Source organism: Uncinocarpus reesii, genomic scaffold, assembly GCF_000003515.1.
Source record: "Uncinocarpus reesii 1704 scaffold_5 genomic scaffold, whole genome shotgun sequence".
NCBI lineage: Eukaryota > Fungi > Ascomycota > Eurotiomycetes > Onygenales > Onygenaceae > Uncinocarpus > Uncinocarpus reesii.
This window is the reverse complement of record NW_003052496.1, coordinates 2,308,809-2,327,137: the sequence shown is the minus strand read 5'-3', so window position 1 is coordinate 2,327,137 and position 18,329 is coordinate 2,308,809. Positions and strand designations below refer to the sequence as shown.

The window sequence follows — 18,329 nt, the reverse complement described above, 5'->3', positions numbered from 1 at the left end:
TAGCCACACGAGTCCGAGAGGAGAGGGCCAGTGTGCCATGTCTAACAGGCGAGGCAAAAAGGTCAGCTTCCTTGCAGGATATCTAGAACGTGGCTCAAATATCTAGCTTACTTTCACCAACTCAAAACCTTCAAAGTCCTTACACCGGCCAGCGCATCTGAACGGTTTGTATATCCCTGTCGTGCCCACACAATAAGTTATGTCAACCAGACGGGCAAGCTCTTCAAGGGAGTTGTATAACTCTTGCGAGACGCCGTCACCGGCATTGACGTAGGGCTGGGCTAGAGTTGACAATAACAGAAACCCGACCAGAACAACACGATGGATTGCTGGGGTCGAATAGGCCAAACCTAGGAAGCGGATCATGTGTGGTGGATGGAGCGACTCGCCGGAGTGTTATAAACCAAATCGTTGTAGGCTCCGTTTATAGGGTATAAAGGGCCTTTTTATCATTGCAGTCACTGAGAGCCCATCGCTGTGTACAGAGGCAGCAAGGGAAAGGGAAAGCAGAAACAGGTCAACATTCTCATGATCGTTTGGCCAGGTGATGATGAACCGCCAAGAACCCGGGGAAATGTGGACGAACTAGTTAGTTGATGAGCTTAATTCCACCTGCTGCAACCTTGTTTCCAGCACCTGATACAGTGGTTTGATATGGACACATGGAACTTCTATGAAATTTGCAGTAGGATGATAATGTTATCTAGAAGTTTTCACAATCTAAGAGCCAGTATATTATTTCTAGACCTGCCAGATCACAACCCTTCCGTCAACTCCACTGGCTGTTAGGCAAGTTAGCAAGCCTGGCCACTTTGGCTTGGAAGAGCGTGAATCACTTACTGCTAAATTTCTTCACAGCCCCTCCTGACTCTTCGTAAATGCGCAGAGTATTTATGGTATTTTGATGCAAGGTCTGAAGCCTCGAATCGTCTTTGGTGCTGCCTTTCAAATCCATTTGCCGAAACTTATTCAGTGCGGATTCCTCGCGCGCAGGCCCAATGTTCGGGTTAGCCTTCTTCTCCATAGATCCACTCAACTGCCACCCATGTTCGTCACCACCAAGGCGATATACCTCGCAATCCTAGAGAGCGAATCAGTAGTGTCCATGATCAGGGGGAGTAAGAGCCCCTTACATGACCTGCGGCTAAGATCTCGTTTTCGCCATTCCAAACCAAAGACATGAACGGCAACAATTGAGTGCTAATATTCAACATTGCACGTGGAGGCTGTTCCGGGGCACTTGGGTAAACAATGGTGACGCTGCTGTCGTGGCAAGTAAATGCGAGAGCATTTCCACTAGGCGAGAATGCGCAGCCATGAACCCAGCCCGCAGAGTCATTTAGAAATTCACCGCAGACTGTATTGAATGGCAAACGCTCTCCCCAGGCGGTCGGCTGTGGCCGCTCGTCAATACCTTTGATAAAACTCGAAAAGACTCGTGCATGAGAGTCTGTTGAGCCTGCAGCTAAGAGGACGGAATTAGGATGCCAGGCCAAGGTGGTAATAGTACTGCGAATAGGTTTCTTCAGATGCTTTGAGATCCACCAGTCGTTTTCCTCTTCAAAATAGCATATAGCAATCACGCGAGCTCCAGATCCAACAGCAAACTTTTGTTCTGAAGGCGACCAACGAACAAATGTGGCTGCCCTATTGATACGAAGCAGTACAAGGGTTGGCTTCCAGCCAGAAGAGGTGTGCTCCCAGACGTACGCATTCCTATCTATGCTATCTGGTTAGTGATGTGCTGCAGACTCCAGGAGAGCGCTGAGTTGCGGGGTCAGTACCTTGGGAACAAGTGACAATTTTCCCACTTCGTGGAGCAATATCCACGCTGGTGACAGTTTTGTCATGGCCCTTTAGTTCATCGGTCAATGCGAACTTGCCCGCTTTCTTCTGGTAAAGATCCACCACATTTTCCTTTGCGACAGCGAGGGTCTGCCTATCAACAGAGAAGCAATGATCAGCGATCGGCCGATGGAAAAGATGGTGCACTTCTGTAGACGCCATTTCAAAAGACTCCGCGATAGGAGTAGCTCTCTACTACCGCAACAAGACGGGCTGCCGGGGTTCCGAGTTTCGTTGGATGCGGTGTGTTGAAGTGTATGGAGTACTCATCCATGATCATCAGCGATTACCTGTTAGTTACACGGCTCTTCCACGTGACCACACTATCAATTGTAACTTATGTAACCAGAAGCTAACAGTGGGCCTATCAGGTGATAGTATGGTGCACAATTTGACTAACTATAAATAGTAGCTATTAACTAAAATGGATACTGAGTGGGAAGCTTGGCAAATTGTGGTCCGACCATCCTTGTATTGGGGCAAGGAAATCACACTAACTACTCTATACAGAGTACATGCTCTGAACAAAACCTTCTAGCAAGTGTTGCATGCCGATTCATATGTGTATACCACCCACTGGCCCCCTCATGTTCAAGAGCTACATACCCCTGCATCTTCTGCCCTCTGTAGATAGAAAGGTTCATGTCAATAATCGCCCTACCTCCTCTCCTGAATCCCATTGTACGCAAGCTTGTTCGCGCTCCCTCTCGCATCCTTGACCACGTCAGGGATTGTAAGGCCAAGGACTCTCGCGGTCACTGCCGATGGAGAGGAGAACGTCTCCATGCTCATCAAATACGCAACAAGGCCAGCAACATGTGGACTTGCCGCCGAAGTCCCGGATGCGTATCTAATTGCACTATTGCTGCCAATCCAACAAGACTTGATTATTTCACCCGGAGCAAAGATGTCGACGACTCTTCCAAAGTTGGAGAAGCTGGGCCTGGTGTTGTCCCAGCGAACGGCGCCTACGGTGATAGCATTGGGCGCTGAGGCTGGTGTGTTTTGCGAGGCGTCTCTCTATTTTTGGAAATATTATTAGCAACCCTTCGCTTGTGGTTTCAACGCCCTGTGGAAGCTTTACCCCATCATTCCCAGATGCAACTACAGTTGTGATACCGGCTTTGAACGCGTTTTCAATGGCGTCGTCGAACGGTTGGTATTTGGAACCAGCTAAAGGCACATGCTTATTAACGTCCAGACTAGAGGCCTCAATCCCAAAGCTAGACTTACAGATGCTCAAGTTAATCACCGATTTGGACTGACGGTTACCATCGGTGATGTTCTTAACAATCCAATCATAGGCATCAAAGATGTATCTGTACGAGCTCTTTTGGAAAAGTTAGCTTCCCAAGGCCCGGGAGAAAGGGCGTGGAGATGAGGACTGACGGATCCACCATCAAAGGCCTTTGCAGACACGACATTAGCTTTTTTTGCAACGCCAAAAGTCTTTGCAGCAATGATGCCGCCGACATATGTGCCATGCCCAAAGGTATCCAGATGGGGCTTGTTTGTGATGGCATTTCGTCCCAGAATTGCTCGTCCCTCAAATTCGACGTGGTTGACATTGATTCCAGTATCTAGGACATAGGCCCAAACTCCTTCGCCAGCAGCACTGTCATACTTGTACTCTGTGAGTGAGTCCCAAGACTCACTTTCCTTTCCTTTGTTTGACATATGCCCAAGGTTCCAAATTGCATTCGACTGCGTAACAGTCTCTGCAAGGTACACCTTTTGGTCTGGGAGGACGGATTTGACCTGGGAAGGTATACTTGGGTTAGTGGACTGTGGCAGCGATTGGACCCGGGAGAAGAATGGTTTACATATGGGCTGCGCTTGAGTTCTTCCACAGTCTTCTTGTCAAAACCTCCAGAGTACAGATTCAGTTTGTTGATCTGGAAATGACCGTGAATGCCCTCTGACTCTATTCCACTAAGGCCAGTCGCGGCAAGGTTGGATCTGTGCATGGTGGTGACCCATGATCTGTGCGACTCGATTTCTGCCGCTGTCAGGCCATCTTTCAAAGTGACAATGTATTGGCCAGGAATGATGTCTTTGTTCTCCTGTGGAAGGGGGCTTGCGGCCGCAAAGGGCAAAAGTAGGAGACTGAGGCTCAAGAAATGCATGATGGACGGAATTCCGCAAGGCTCTGAACCAATATGCCAGCAACTGAAAAGTGATTGTGTACAAGATTGAGAATGCAGATTTTCAGGTCAATATATAACAGCTGCTCTAGGCACCGCAGTTTAGATAATGCACATCAGTTGAGCAATTCAGGGTGATCATCCCCGCATCTGAACGTGCATCCAGGACATCTCAAGCGGTGTAAACACCAGCCTCTTTCAAACAATAGCATCATTGATAGTATGTCATGCGCGCCTCCAGGTTGGGGGCCTGTACTTTAACATCAACGAGATTCCTACTGTTACATTTAATAAGAAGAATCGGGAAACACAACATTCCGTGGGCGTCAAGTATTCCTAACAGGGGGCCTAGAGAGCGAAACCCGACGGGAGATTGAAAGGCGAGGACATTCAGACGGTCTTAACCAAGTATGAACGCGCTTATTCCTACGGGAAACTTGTTCAACTGGCACTGAGTCCCGCCTGGGAAAGCTAACTCCTCGATGGAAACTGAAGGGTAGCCACGGACATTGGCAGCACCGAGGTAGGTTGGAAGCTTCATGTTGTCGATCTTCTCGAGCCGTCGTTCCAGGGCGTGCAAACAGTATTTGGCCAGGCCCAGCACTAGCCGGCCGGGTTCGCCGCACAAGTTCAAGAGAATTAATGAGGACTGGAACCATGAGCTCATATGCTCTGAGGGCTTAGTTCATGCATGATTCTTCAGTTTGTGGATGCGATAAGCCAGCCGCGCAAACACATTCAAGCCATCACAGCAAAGGCAGAGGCGGAAGTGCGTGAAGAATTGCGAAACAGAGACATAGAGAGGGGTATCACTCGGGCGGAAATATTGGCATAAAAGACTCTGGAGAACTGCAACAATGAAAATCACTTCCGGGTTAAGGTGATGCAATACGCCACAACTATTGGCCAGTGCGCTGGCGTCTGTCTTCAAGATTCGGATCACCGGGGAGACATGTTGCGTCCGGAAGCAATGGTTTGCAGGTTAGTTACAAGGGTTCACCGGCCTCGGGTCGACAGAGCAGTTTTCCGGGAAGCCGTCAGATGCGGTGTGTAGAATCCGAGGAAAAAACTGGTCGAGCTGGATGGAGAGATGCATGCTACATATCAGGCCGCGTTAAGGGAGTCAGGGCAATGAAACCCTGACGACGATCGGGATGGGGAGCCAGAAGGGCGGCCTCGAACCGAGTCTCTTTGCCGGTCAATATTTTGCTAATCAGACTCGGAAACGGGCAAGATCTCTGTTTCCTGACAGCATCGGGTTGCCGATTGACTATTGCCCGGCGTTTGAGGTGTTTCTGGGGTTGAAAGCAGGAGAGGACGTTCGTCTGCCAACCTCTATAATAGAGCTGTAATATAGTTATCTGTAACTAGTTAGCTGAGACGGAAGAATTGCAGCCCGGCTCCCCTCTGCCAGACTGATGGCACCACGTGATACGGCTAGTTTTGGAAGGTGAATAGCACCCTCTTTTAACAGCCAGAGCACCACAGCCATTTGAAAGAAAGACTTGATAAATTACAGGCCAAATGATAGACCTGGCCCGTGCGAATCAGAGCAGCCCGTGCGGTCGGGGCCATACAGCACAACAACCGCCCGCCCACACGGCTATCCTCTGCATGAGACTGTCGGCCAGGGTGCAAGTCTTGTTGAAAATGGTAAGCCTAACGAAGCACTGGCAGCGACTAAAACATAGACGAAGCTCTGAACGCTAACATACCTGCAGGTCGACGGAGCATAATTCAACGAGGTCAAAATATTCCCGCGGGCCATCAACCTGCTGCTCATGACCTTGACCGCGAGCAAAGGAATAGGCAGGCAGCGACTCTCCAGGTAATTATTAGGAGGTCAACAGCCAAACCGCGGCGCAATCGGCGCGCAAAACACCTTAGCAGCTGCCCCGTGGCTTTCGCAAAATGAATCTGTTGAATTCTCTGATTATATGGCGCGCGTGAGGGCTAAGAAGACGAAAGGAGCAACAGCCTTCCCACAACTCGTTTGCCTATGGGACATAAATGCGAGCCTTTCGCACAAATCCAACGATCTGGCAGACACCAACAATATCCCGCGGCCGCCAAATCTCCGTTCTGGTCAAGAACACTTCGGCGAGGGTATTGGGCACACTTTGTCGAACCCCCACCCATCGGGCGAAAGTAATGCCCCGTCTCACCATTTTCCGCAAACAAGTTTCAATATTGAGGGGTAGTATGGCTATACTCCGCCTACTGGCTTCACTCCCTTGCAAGAGGGAAAATGGATGTCTGCAATCTTGTTGGCACAAAGTGAAGAACAAGCTGTTGTGATTTGACAGGGTTCCAAGATCCTAGCTAACTATACAGGGAGAGTACTCCGTACTCCGTATAGGAATACGGAATCCTGTTGGAGAAAGTAAAGACTGAGAACACCAACCTTAAAATCTGGGGTTTCGTGAGGTAAGGATTGGAAGGCTTGGCTACTAGTCTAATTTAGTAAAGTGTAAACTTATGTAATATGCTAGGGTTAGGGCATTTAGTTGAAAAGGAGGGTTGGCCCAGTATGCCGTAGGGGCTAGCCGGATTACATAATATTATGCAACTAACTAGTTAGCTGAATCAGCAATTAGAGCTTCGCTGCTTGAATACCAGAAGGAATCTGCTCGCGACCGGTTCATTCTTTCGTGCAATGATTTAACAGCCAGGGGCACTCCGAGTCCTTCGGTTCAATCATCAGCATGGCGTCTAAATCTGGCTTGGCCAATGTCGGAGTACCAAACCAAACGTAAGCCATCTCCCCTTTCCTCCAATGACTCCTCTTGCTCACAAACGACCAAGATTGTACTGTTCAAATCTTCCTGATAAGGTGAAGAAACCAGACCTGCGACTCGCTCTCTACACATTGTTCTCCACATATGGCGTGGTCCTCGACGTGGTGGCCATGAAGACAGAGAAAATGCGAGGCCAAGCCCACATTGTCTTCAGAGATATTCAAACCAGCACACAGGCCATGCGAGCTTTGCAAGGGTTTAACTTTTTTGGAAAAGAGATAGTGAGTCGACTACCTTTAGCGCCGGTTTCTATTCACCTACGTATGCGATGGCAGCAGCAGCGTGAACTCACAATTATGGTTTAGAGAATCGTCTACGCGAAAGGGAGCTCGGATATTATCGCAAAGCTTCGCGGCACATATGCACCTACAACTGCACATGAGCAGTCCAGGATTTCTACAGAACTTCAGAAGTCCATCTTCAGTGCCCCGCCTTCGGCTGCAGTAGTTGCCGAGACTCAGAATGCCGGTGGGGCGAAGCCGCAAGCGTCACAAGGAGTTAAAAGGCCAAGAGAAGAAGAGAGCGATGAAGGAGAAGCTCCAATGGAAGAAGACGAAAGTGATGTTCCTATGGAAGCTTCGTCGGACGAGGAATAGTCAAAGGGCGGCCTGTTGGAATTTATTCGCCGGAGTGATGAAGTCACCCGGTACCCCAGGGATTGGTGGAGAGGATTTGGCCATTTCAGCAACATTCTACGAAGTGATTAGACCCCAATTGGGTGACAGATTTGAAGGTCATCTTCACGCGTGACAGCGAAATTGAGCTACGGCCACATCGGGAGCATGAGCTGGCGCGCAGAGGATCATCTGTTATTCGAAGGGCGCCGCGATCGATATCTTGGAGACTGACTCGCTCCTTGCGGATTTGCATTGCCTAACATCGAAAGCATTACCATCCCGATGCTTTCTGATTATGCTAGCCCTGCAATCTCGGTCCAAGTGGCCACGGTATTCCCGGTTTATCTCAAAATCATCCCGGGCAATTGATGTATATCAGGCACAACCCAAAACCGCCTAAATTATTAATGCTACAAACTATTCTATTTATCTCTTGCTTTGATCGAATTATACCGTCAGAATCTCAGCAGCCGTATTTTCATGCCTTGGCTGGAAGACACGGTTACCAATAATACAGTGCAGGCCAACAGCGCAAGCTTCATCCCGATCTGGCACCCAGCATCCGAGCATTGAACTACTCCCAGCAGTTGTTCTTGAGTTGGTGTTTAGTGCGCGGAACGAAAAGTAAGCTTACCACAAGCAACGGCTTGGCTGCCCATACTTTCGTTGACTTGTGTTAGTGTCAGTTCCTCCTAGGTCTACATTTTGCAATTATCGGAGATTCCGCTCATGGTCATTGCTCGCGTTCTTCAATTATTAATCGCGTCGTTCAGCAACACGGGTTTTACTCCTCCGAGGGGCCATCGCAGTCATCCTTGAAAGAGGTGGCGATGGACTGCAGTCGAGGATTTCTTCGGCATATGACGCAACGCCCACCATCTATCATTTCTGCGCCGACCAAGCTGGACATCCATACCATGAGCACCAGAACTCTGTTTTCAAACATTTCGCCCAGGTGGAAGTCAGCGGAAGTGAATTCTGGAAAAGCAGGGAATCATCTAATGTTCCCACTGGGCGTGCAGCTTTCTTCTTGCGTCATGTTAATCATCCTCGAGCCTGGGAAAGGATGAACTCGATATTTAAAGTGTGCCTCTGGCTTCCTTCTGCTCCAGTTTCCGAATGTGGGAGAAGATTATTTCAGGCCTTTCGAAACCGATGAGAACAACGCTTGATCAAGAATCAAGATGAAGTCGTGTGCTACCGGCCTCGCTGTTTTATTAGCATGCTTTCCTTACGCTATCGCGGCCCCTGCGACGGCCGTTGCACCCACGCGGAGTGAGTCTGTGCCAACCAGTCATGGGCCGTTTACTGGGACTCCAACCACAACCGGCGCGTTGAGTAACAGTGTGCTCGCCTCCAGCATTGCCCCATTGCCACCCAACCCTACAGCCACTACTTACCCAAGCGATGGCCAGCTTCATGAACCTCAGCCCGCTCCCTATACCCCTGCTGGTGGGTTAGGGACCAACGGTACAGAACCTATCTACAACGTCAGAAGCGATTTTGACTATCAGTCCTTGGTATGAGCTCCAATTCCCCTTCAAAGCAAATTATATGCTAATGGTTTTGCCAGGCCATTGCGCTGTATCAGGAATGGTTAGAGCTCGACCTATTCCATAATGGGCTTGCTACCTTTTCTGAGGCAGATTTTACTGCTGCTGGACTCACAGCTGAAGACCGATACTTAATTCAGTTCATGGCAGAGCAGGAGGTTGGACATGCCACCGTCATCAGCAACATGCTAGGAGCTCAAGCTCCAATGCCATGTGCCTACAATTATCCGTTCACAACAGTTCGCGAGTTCGTTGATTTCTGCCAGAAGCTTACCCGCTTCGGAGAATCCAGCGTGTATGGTTTCCTTGAACATCTGGATTCTCGAGAAGCGGCTACCATCCTGCTTCAATCCATTACTACAGAGGCACGGCAGCAGATTATCTTCCGTCAATTCAACGGGCTTTTCCCAATGCCTGTGTGGTTCGAAGTCGGAGTCCCCCAATCGTGGGCGTGGACATTGATGGCACCATATATTAGCTGGTGCCCGGCGAATCAGACAAGGCTTGCGTGGCAAAATTTCCCAGCCCTTTGGATTCTTAATCAACCGAATCCGGCGCGTGTAAATGGCTCAGCGGGGTATAACGAAACTCTTACTGCAGGCATGAATACTTTGAGCAATGCGAACCTCACTAGCTCACAAGCCTGCCTCAACACTACCGATAAATCCAACGATTGCGGCCCTGCAATCACTCAGAACCGGACTATCCCACTCTCTTGGCCAGGCCGCGAGGTCCGGTTGATGTGGGACACTCCCGGCAAGCCTGTCGGCCCCAACAATAGCTATATAACTTCGTCTCAAGCTGGATCTGCCAAGTTTGTCGCTTGGGTGACTCAACTCAATGTCACATACTCACCCTTGACCCTCCAGTCAAATACTAGTAACAACGCTACCAACGGGACAATGCAAATGGGAACGACTATCCAGCCTAACGTGGAAACCTTCGCTGGAGATCCAGCCATTAACGGCACCATGTTCATCGCAATCACAGATGCTGACCCAGTCCTGACGCCATTCAACCTCAGCATGATCAATCCACATGTTGTGGCTGGCCCGGCGTTGTACCAGGCTGGATGAGCTTTCCGACGTTGTAATGAGCTTGCCGGAACTCTATTCTCGGGGAGTGCTTCGACTCTGCTCCATGTATGAATATAGCGAATGCGTTGCAATAGGGTGATTTGAGTAACGGCGTTGGAATGTAATTAGATCCCGCCCTCGCTTATTCTATATCGGAATCTCGGCCGAATTGCGAAATAATGGCTAGTTTGCTATTGTACATACACATACATACATCATTTTGCCCTGTTGAATATTGAAATAGTTGCAGTATATTTTTACTTGTCTTCGGCAATCAAAACCAGATGATCATATCCGAAAAATGAGCTATTCGTGCAGCTGTAGTGGTTAGGGAGCACCAACCACGAATGTCCTCATACTCATTCCCTCCCGAATAAAGCCTGGTTCGCTTCCTGGTTTATAGTAGAAGCGCAGTCCTTAGAAGTCATCGGTATCAACCGGTCAAGCTTATCTCCTGGATCCAGATAACAGCAAGGGTTCGTCGGCTTTAAGTCAACATATTTTTGTCCGCCCATGTCGTGCCCGCTTAGTTAAATCACGCAGCCGGGTAAGCAGCGAAGTGATTCTCGAAGGGCTCTCACGGGGTGATATTCCGGATCCCAGGCGACGCGTACATTTCGAGTTGTTTCTGTCCTCTGCGTAAAAGATACTCGATGGTTGCGAAGTCCTTCCTGTTCACATTTCGGTTCTTCTCAAACTCTTGCCTGTGAGGACGGCTGTCAATCAACCTGTAAGAAGTATTCGTCCTCCGAGTCAATAGATTAACTACCTAGCAAAAGCCCTAAAGTTCGGTTGTGCGTCCTAAAACCCAGTTGTTTAGCTATATAAATACGCCCCAAGGTCAATTCGAAAAACTCGAGGAATTGTCTTTTTGATCGCAGGCATTCCAAACTGTTCACTCACCACAGGCTTTCTCCGAGTCTCCCTCAAGCATTGGCGATATAGAGCCAAAGCTTGACGCTGCAAACCAGACAACTTCATATTTCCATAACTGGGACGTCAAGACAAAGCGCAGTTTGAAGGGGTGGTTTTGTTGCATGGGTTCTGCGGGCGTCGGCATGCCACAAAGCCTGTCACCAAAGCTTGGGCCAGAACCTTTAATGTAAAGGACATCTACCGGTTTCCCGGCCGAGTCGATCGGAAGAAGTCACCAGCTAACTTATGTACGGAGTAGTTAACTATCTCTGACGGATTAATAATTAGAGCTTTGCATTGGCCGCAAGGCGGACCGGACAGTACAAAAGGGAGACAATGCAAGCTTCAGCCTGTGATTTCTTCGCCATTTCATAGCCTGGGCAAGATCTAGTCAAACTGCCATGACTTCGTTTTCGGTAAGTTCTTGATACCTCTCTTCAGAAGAGAACCGATATACATCCCAATCGAGGCGACTAAAAGGCTGACCTCTCTGACCCGTTGAACATAGCGACTTGTTCGCTTCCTTGCGAAAGATGGCCGAGTTTACTACGGAGACGCTATTCTGCCAGCAGGTGTCAGTGACCTTGCCAAAACGACCAGAGCGCGGGTAATCAAGGGCGACATATTCGGCCAACACCGAGTCACTGAACAAGTAGCAGATGTCAAAAGGGTCCTTTCTCCCCTTGCTCGAAATGACATTAGAACAATTCGCTGCTTAGGACTCAATTATGCCCAGCATGCCAAAGAAGCAAACATGGCGATTCCTACATACCCCGTGCTATTCTTTAAACCCGTTACTGCGGCCACGGGGCCCACGGACGATATTCCCGTTCCTGCAATTGCTCAGGAGGCGGAAGGCTTGGATTATGAGTGCGAACTGGTGATTGTCATTGGAAAAGAAGCCTATAATATCCCCGAATCCCAGGCTCTTGACTACGTCCTCGGCTACACGGTTGGCAACGATGTGTCTCATCGGGACTGGCAGCTGAAACGGGGAGCCGGGCAATGGGGCCTTGGGAAAGGGTTTGACGGATGGGCTCCATTTGGACCTGGAATTGTGTCTGCAAAGTTAATTCGAGACCCAAATGCATTGAACATTTCTACGAAACTGAATGGGAAAATCGTGCAGAACTCGAATACAAAGGATATGATATTCAATGTCGCCAAGACTGTCTCATTTCTATCTCAAGGAACTACGCTTCTGCCTGGTGATATGATTTTCACCGGAACGTGAGTTCAATATTCGCTTTCGTATTACCATATAACAGGAAGCTAATATCAAGGATAGACCTCAAGGAGTCGGGATGGGTAGGCGACCTCAACTGTGGCTCAAGGACGGTGACCAAGTCGAAGTCTCGCTCGAGGGCGTGGGAACATGCACCAACAAGGTTGTCTTTAGCAAGCCTCTGGCCAAATTGTGAAGGATTTCCGTCAGGCCTTTTGATACCGCTCTTACACAGCTTGCTGCAGGTTGTATCAATACGCAAATTCTGTACTTTGGAATAACTACTGGCCACTGAAATTGGTACTCATGTAAAAAATGGGATGGGATTCATGGATATCTCCTCAACGATCACGAAATGGTTAGATACTATAGCATTCGGTTTTTCACTCAACCTGCGCGCCGTAACCCCTGATACCCCTTGCAAAACCCCAACTTTGCTGTTCCAGCTGTTCATCCTCCTTCAAATCCACGCCGTCTTTGGTGATAACTGCTATGGAATACTTGTCCAGACTCCTTGCGTCACGATAGTACAAAACTTTCATGCATTCCTTCAATGCCTTCACCGCCTGTTCCTGTGTGATATTTTCAATTGGTATGTCCTCTGGGAATAATCTCCGCAAGACTGGCAAGGCCAGATGGGCACCGAACCCGGTTGCCAACCAGGGAGCTGAGAATGTAGTACCAAGCAAATCGGCCGAGCTTAAAAAAGGTTTCCCATCCTGGTCAAATCCAGCTACTAAGATGTGATTCCACAGAGGGTTAAAATCGGATCGGCGTTTGTAGAACATCTTCGAGAGGTAGGTGTGTAGGTTTTTCGCATTTAGTGTATGTTGCCCGTACGAGGAATAGTTTTCTCTGATGTCAAGGGAATTTAAGATGCGATCGATATATTGCATATCGGAAACATCACCGCCGAAACCGACAACAGATGAGTTGTCGAAAGTGCGGAGACGTTTCACATCCTGGAACCTGGCTAGAGAGCCGTAGGAGGCTGTGTAAAAGCTCAGTAACCGAACAACCAAGCCTCATACAAATTGCCAGTCTCGACATGGAGGAATTCGAAAAATGCAGAACGTTGAGAGAAACGAACCGAGATTGTCTGCGGCAATCGCAACTCCTCCGTTAAACTTGACCGCGAGAACCGAGGTTCCAGTCACCGTCGGGGCTTGTGTACGGGTCTGGGGCCCATTGCTCTGAAGATACGAATGATCATATGGACCATAAACATCGTCTCGTGGCTACAGTTTATCCAGTTAGTTCAAAGGTTGGCAACCGCGCCTAGGACAGGGGACACTCAACTCGTCCCCAAGCTTCTGGAAAGTGGTTCATGATTGAAAATAAACCAATATAGTAAGCTCCAAGAAGGTGGTGATTAGGCCAGACAGAGTGATGTCCCAATGGTTTATCTGTGCTGATAATGGGTGCTGTAGAAGACCAAGTCGCTTGAGAGGTGAAGTTTGGGGAGCGTCATCCAATCTGCCTAGAAGTGGATCGAGCTGGAGAGCTGCTGGAGCTTTCGAGATTATGTAATCCACCGGAGCTGGCAGTCAGCTAGCTAGTGAATTAGACTAGGTGCAAAATAACGCGGTAGACGCTGCTCTAATCAGTGATCAAACATTGACCTATGTTGTTGGCGCAATCAGATCGACTGCCCCGGTTACAACCAAACAGCATACATCAGTTCTATTCCTGTTTTCCTACACGATGTTGCAACATTCATTTATACTCGTCTTTCGAGTGATGTTTGATTAGTCTTCGGTCTGAGCATAATCTCGCCGTATCCAGCCATTGATTTTGGCTTACCACATTAGTCCCTCTCAAGTCGAACCCACTGTTCCCCGTTCTACAGCATGGGGATTCACTGTTCTAGATCCTGGGCTCTCACTACGATTTGTCTGTTTAGATGCTTGCACAAAGTCGATACCCTCCCTTGGCGCGGATTGTTGGTCGTCTTTAATCTTGGAACGAATTTCCTGCTGAACCTTTTGTAACTCTTCTTTATATCCCCATTCCGGGAGACCGCTGACGTCCCATGTACCTAGGTCAAGGGATGTTGCATATTGAGACCTTTCCTCGAGACCTGCATGTTTCCTTAAGCTGGAAAAGAGGCTTGGGTTTTTGAGAGATGAAGAGGAGGCAAGCTTTTCGTTGAAATGGATACCCTGTTTCTTAAGAGATAGAAAATGGGTGAATTTCTGATTGGAGCTGGGAGAAGGAGATCCTGGCGGAGACGGTGGAATATCGAGGTTCGGATATGGGGGAAGCGTCATATCTCGGATCAATGAACGCTGCGAGCTCGGTAAAGATGATTTGTGTGGTAAACTGGCAGTTTCCTCTTTAGAATAAAATTGCTCGGGTGGTTGGAATGGCCCCATGAGAGGACCAGTCACCTCTTCAACAGAACAGACACTGGAAGGCGGGCCACGATTGGCTTCCTGATTCTCTTGCTTTTTGGTGAGAAGTTGCTTAGGGAATAAACGGGCCTAGTATATCTAACCTTCTATTTTTGAAATCGAGCGCTTCTTCTCGTCCTTGATAAAGGATCATAAGCTAGAGCCCATGAAAGTTGAATTAGCATACACACCTTTGGAAAATGAGTAGGCTCGTGAATGCTGCTTTCATCTTCACTACTGCTCCCATAAGCTCCTAAGCCGAGCATAATATTGTGGCAGAATAATATCCAGAAGCAAAAAAATAAGACGACTAACAGAGGTAATTCCAATACCTTGAACGAAGGAAGTTAAGCAACATGGAGTGGCTAGTTATGTGAGCGAACTTGTCATTACATAATCAACTTGAAGTGAGGCAGCCAAAGCTTCGCGTTCGTAACTACTAACCAAGCTCCATTCATTGCAACAACCCGAAAGCTCTCACATCTTCTACACTTCAAGCAAACCCTTCATACCAACTACTCTTGACCGACCGAAATTTGATTCCGAAGAAGACTTATTGCGTAATGGCTACTCTTCTTGATACACCTGCTCACTCAGAAGCCATTGGTTATTCGTTCTCTAAACAGAGTAGCTCCAACAAACAACACGGTTTCTACCCGTAAGCTCTTCACTTAAGGCTCTTATCAAAACCCCCAGCTAATAGTATACAGGTACACAGACAATGGCGGCTCTACATTGGGAATCACGGGCCCTAACTTCGCAATTTTGGCCGGCGACACACGTTCCGTTTCCGGTTACAACATCAACACACGCTTTGCACCAAAAGTATTCAAAATCGGGGCTGACGATGCAGGCGAAGGAGGCCATATTATCTTATCCGTCGTTGGATTTTCCGCTGATGGTCAAGCGTTGAAAGAACGGCTCGATGCAATCGTTAAGATGTACGAGTATCACCACGGCAAGCCCATGTCTGTCAAGGCTTGTGCTCAACGTTTATCGACCATTTTATATTCGAAGCGTTTCTTTCCTTACTATGTCCATGCCATATTAGGCGGCCTGGATGAAGATGGCAAGGGTGCTCTCTACAGTTATGACCCCGTTGGCTCGTATGAGAGAGAGTACTGCCGTGCGGCCGGCGCTGCTGCCAGTTTGATCATGCCGTTTTTGGACAACCAGGTGAACCTTAAGAATCAGTATGTTAAAAGCGCTGAACGCGGTGACGAACTGGTTCCAAGAGTCCCAGAGCCTTTATCAAGAGACACAGCTTTAGAACTGGTTCGCGATGCGTTTACGAGCGCCGTGGAGAGACATATTGAAGTTGGCGACGGATTGCAGACTATGATCATTACGAGCGATGGGATACAAGAAATCATCACTCCTTTAAAGAAGGACTGAAGCGATCGTGTACCACGGCATGGTTGGGTTGAGCTTTATAATTCTTGCAGCCAGTCTTGATTTGATGCTGTTGTATTCCCGAATCTCACAAGATAACATTGCATCGTGCGTCACTCTCTTCGTTCATTATTTGCAAAACATATGATACCGGCTCCTTCCAAAATGATATCTCATAATCAGAACCCCAGAACGCCGTGTCCTTTTTGCTGGCAAATCGCTTTTTTAAAATCGCTCTTTCATTCGTGATGCCACAGTTCGCAAGTTTCCATATACCTTGCCCTGGTTACAAATGTCAGCCAATTTCTAAAACGAAGATGTACGACGACCCCAAGAACTTACAGGAGGGCTCCCCAAAATCAAACTAACAATGGCTTCTCTCGCAATGCGAATATTGCGGAAGCCCCCAAGAATATGAATTTTTTGATCGGCGAGAACGACCCTAGTTCTACTCGCATTTTCAATTGCGAACTTTGTTTTCCCGTCTTTTCCAGCTATTCGTCCCACGGCTCGCCCCAGGTGCTCACCATTCAAGGTCTTGACGTCTTTTATCTCAAATGTCTCAATATACAAATCGTCCAATCTTAGCAGCGCAATGGCATCATCTACATCGAACCCAAGGGTAAATGCCTTGATGAAGTCTTCCCCCTTTTGCAATGCACCGACGTCAGTTGTGTGTTTTGAAGTCCGTAACTCAATAGCCTTGTTCTTGATGTTCATTCGGACTTGCAACTTCAGATGCTCAACGAGTGGGGGGTAAATCTTTGGCCAGGCGGCCTTTAGCGGGCTCATACGATGCGGAGGCACGGGGACCTTCCGATTTTCTATGCGGTACGAGCCGTCTGTTGCTCGTATTGGGGTGAATAGAGGCCGACCTTCCTCGTCGATTCGCATCTCGGTATCTGGATCTTGGGTTACTGCTACAATATCCTGCAGCGGTGCCGCAGAGTCTATTAAGACAGCATCCTCGTCTAGTAAAGAAGTGTTAGTAGTCGCCGCAGACAAGTGGTTGCAATGGGGCGATAGACGCACTTTGATTTATCTGTGGAAGTGGCATGGAATTATTCTCTGCGACCTCGTCCGACGCTTCAAGGCGGCGTGTCGGAGCGGCCATGGCTGTAGGGCTGCTGGATGTAAAATCTTCGGCTTCAAGACGCGACTGAAAAAAAAGGGCCTATGGAATCACAAAGGTTTTGAAAATTGCCGTCCGGACAGTACTCCAGCGTTATCTGCAGTTTTTGAGCTCTTATCTGCAGTCTTTCTGTGATGTGGGAAAATGGAGGTGCAAACCAGGCAAACAGCCCCTGCTAGGCTGAACTCTAAATTTGCAATCTTCCAAGGTTGCGCAGGACCCATAGAGTGCAGCATCAGGATTTTGGATCGCAGTCAAGCTGATGTGCTATTGTTCATCGTTCGATCAGCCTCTGGGGATATCATTCTCTAGTGATTGACCCATGATGCCCCGAAAGATATGTCCCGCCTTATAGGACGCGATCTGTTGAGCAGTCCATCGAGGTCCCCAGCTCATTTTTTTCTTAACCGGAGTCCACTAGGTGCGCTATTGCAGTCGACACAACAGGCGACGCCGATACAACGCCATTATTCTCGAGAGACAGTCGTTTCCTACCGATATTATAAATTGAATGCACGTGGCCGACATCCTTTGCGTTCCAGCTCCAATGGGGCATTTGCGATTACCGGCTCTGGCGGACGCTTCGGGTTGAGGTCTATATGCGCCGTCTCGTCAAAGCTCGAGGTGCGGCAGGATGCTAGATTTTTTGGTGGTTGGAATAGAAATCACTCACCACTCGTTTTTTACTCCGGGAATCGCTATCTGCACACTTCACCACAGAATTCGGAGCGGAAGAAGCCAACTGGAAGCGATTCGGATAACCCTTCCAGTCACCCGCAAGCACAACCCGAGTATGTGGACCCAAAAGAAGACTTACACCGTACTCCAACCACAATCGGCGGAGCTCAGCCACGCGGTTCGCACTCGCACCACAAGTATCTAATAGATCGTCTCCCTCACATGCGAAGCCCAACCAGGGAAGAATTGCTCGCAGCGGCAACTGGGTTCTGGTCGCGGCTAAAGATACGATTTAAGTGGTTCTCTATACGAAGCGTACGGCCTTTTAATGTTGACGAAATTGGTGCATTTTTCTCCTGGGTCCTTTTGGGCCATGTGTTGTGGATATTCTTGGGAACAACAACATTCTTTTCTTTGATTATATTTGCCATCAATACGGTATTTGCACAAGGTATGATAATCTCACGTCTCCTGGTGACGCAGCTGACGTGCTAAACGCGTGGTAGAACTTGCTCGTGGGTAGCATATTGACAATCTCTGCATCAGTGTGTCGAGTCTGCA

The 18,329-nt window shown here is 48.5% G+C and overlaps 8 protein-coding genes across 8 annotated transcripts; 4 read left to right on the top strand and 4 right to left on the bottom strand.

Moving 5' to 3' along the window:
• Positions 1 to 741: 741 nt before the first annotated feature.
• On the bottom strand, positions 742 to 2,007 carry UREG_07839 (uncharacterized protein; the record flags this gene model as incomplete). The annotated part of the gene is made up of 4 exons (XM_002583020.1): positions 742 to 782; positions 841 to 1,081; positions 1,134 to 1,729; positions 1,785 to 2,007. The coding sequence occupies 4 exons, from the start codon at positions 2,005 to 2,007 to the stop codon at positions 742 to 744; spliced, it is 1,101 nt and encodes a 366-aa protein (XP_002583066.1).
• A 495-nt stretch (positions 2,008 to 2,502) lies between these two features.
• Positions 2,503 to 3,971, bottom strand: UREG_07838 (uncharacterized protein; the record flags this gene model as incomplete). The annotated part of the gene is made up of 4 exons (XM_002583019.1): positions 2,503 to 2,865; positions 2,930 to 3,175; positions 3,235 to 3,603; positions 3,669 to 3,971. The coding sequence occupies 4 exons, from the start codon at positions 3,969 to 3,971 to the stop codon at positions 2,503 to 2,505; spliced, it is 1,281 nt and encodes a 426-aa protein (XP_002583065.1).
• Positions 3,972 to 6,694: 2,723 nt separating this feature from the next.
• On the top strand, positions 6,695 to 7,383 carry UREG_07837 (uncharacterized protein; the record flags this gene model as incomplete). The annotated part of the gene is made up of 3 exons (XM_002583018.1): positions 6,695 to 6,741; positions 6,795 to 7,008; positions 7,093 to 7,383. 3 exons carry the CDS (start codon positions 6,695 to 6,697, stop codon positions 7,381 to 7,383), a joined length of 552 nt encoding a protein of 183 aa, XP_002583064.1.
• A 1,205-nt stretch (positions 7,384 to 8,588) lies between these two features.
• UREG_07836 (protein rds1) lies at positions 8,589 to 10,033 on the top strand (the record flags this gene model as incomplete). Its single annotated transcript, XM_002583017.1, has 2 exons — positions 8,589 to 8,924; positions 8,978 to 10,033. 2 exons carry the CDS (start codon positions 8,589 to 8,591, stop codon positions 10,031 to 10,033), a joined length of 1,392 nt encoding a protein of 463 aa, XP_002583063.1.
• Positions 10,034 to 11,349: 1,316 nt separating this feature from the next.
• UREG_07835 (uncharacterized protein) lies at positions 11,350 to 12,369 on the top strand (the record flags this gene model as incomplete). The annotated part of the gene is made up of 3 exons (XM_002583016.1): positions 11,350 to 11,364; positions 11,457 to 12,178; positions 12,237 to 12,369. The coding sequence occupies 3 exons, from the start codon at positions 11,350 to 11,352 to the stop codon at positions 12,367 to 12,369; spliced, it is 870 nt and encodes a 289-aa protein (XP_002583062.1).
• A 389-nt stretch (positions 12,370 to 12,758) lies between these two features.
• UREG_07834 (proteasome subunit beta type 4) lies at positions 12,759 to 14,548 on the bottom strand (the record flags this gene model as incomplete). The annotated part of the gene is made up of 4 exons (XM_002583015.1): positions 12,759 to 12,872; positions 12,911 to 13,164; positions 13,264 to 13,411; positions 14,006 to 14,548. 4 exons carry the CDS (start codon positions 14,546 to 14,548, stop codon positions 12,759 to 12,761), a joined length of 1,059 nt encoding a protein of 352 aa, XP_002583061.1.
• Positions 14,549 to 15,129: 581 nt separating this feature from the next.
• On the top strand, positions 15,130 to 15,961 carry UREG_07833 (proteasome component C5; the record flags this gene model as incomplete). The annotated part of the gene is made up of 2 exons (XM_002583014.1): positions 15,130 to 15,224; positions 15,277 to 15,961. The coding sequence occupies 2 exons, from the start codon at positions 15,130 to 15,132 to the stop codon at positions 15,959 to 15,961; spliced, it is 780 nt and encodes a 259-aa protein (XP_002583060.1).
• A 303-nt stretch (positions 15,962 to 16,264) lies between these two features.
• UREG_07832 (uncharacterized protein) lies at positions 16,265 to 17,072 on the bottom strand (the record flags this gene model as incomplete). Its single annotated transcript, XM_002583013.1, has 2 exons — positions 16,265 to 16,929; positions 16,991 to 17,072. 2 exons carry the CDS (start codon positions 17,070 to 17,072, stop codon positions 16,265 to 16,267), a joined length of 747 nt encoding a protein of 248 aa, XP_002583059.1.
• Positions 17,073 to 18,329: the final 1,257 nt, after the last annotated feature.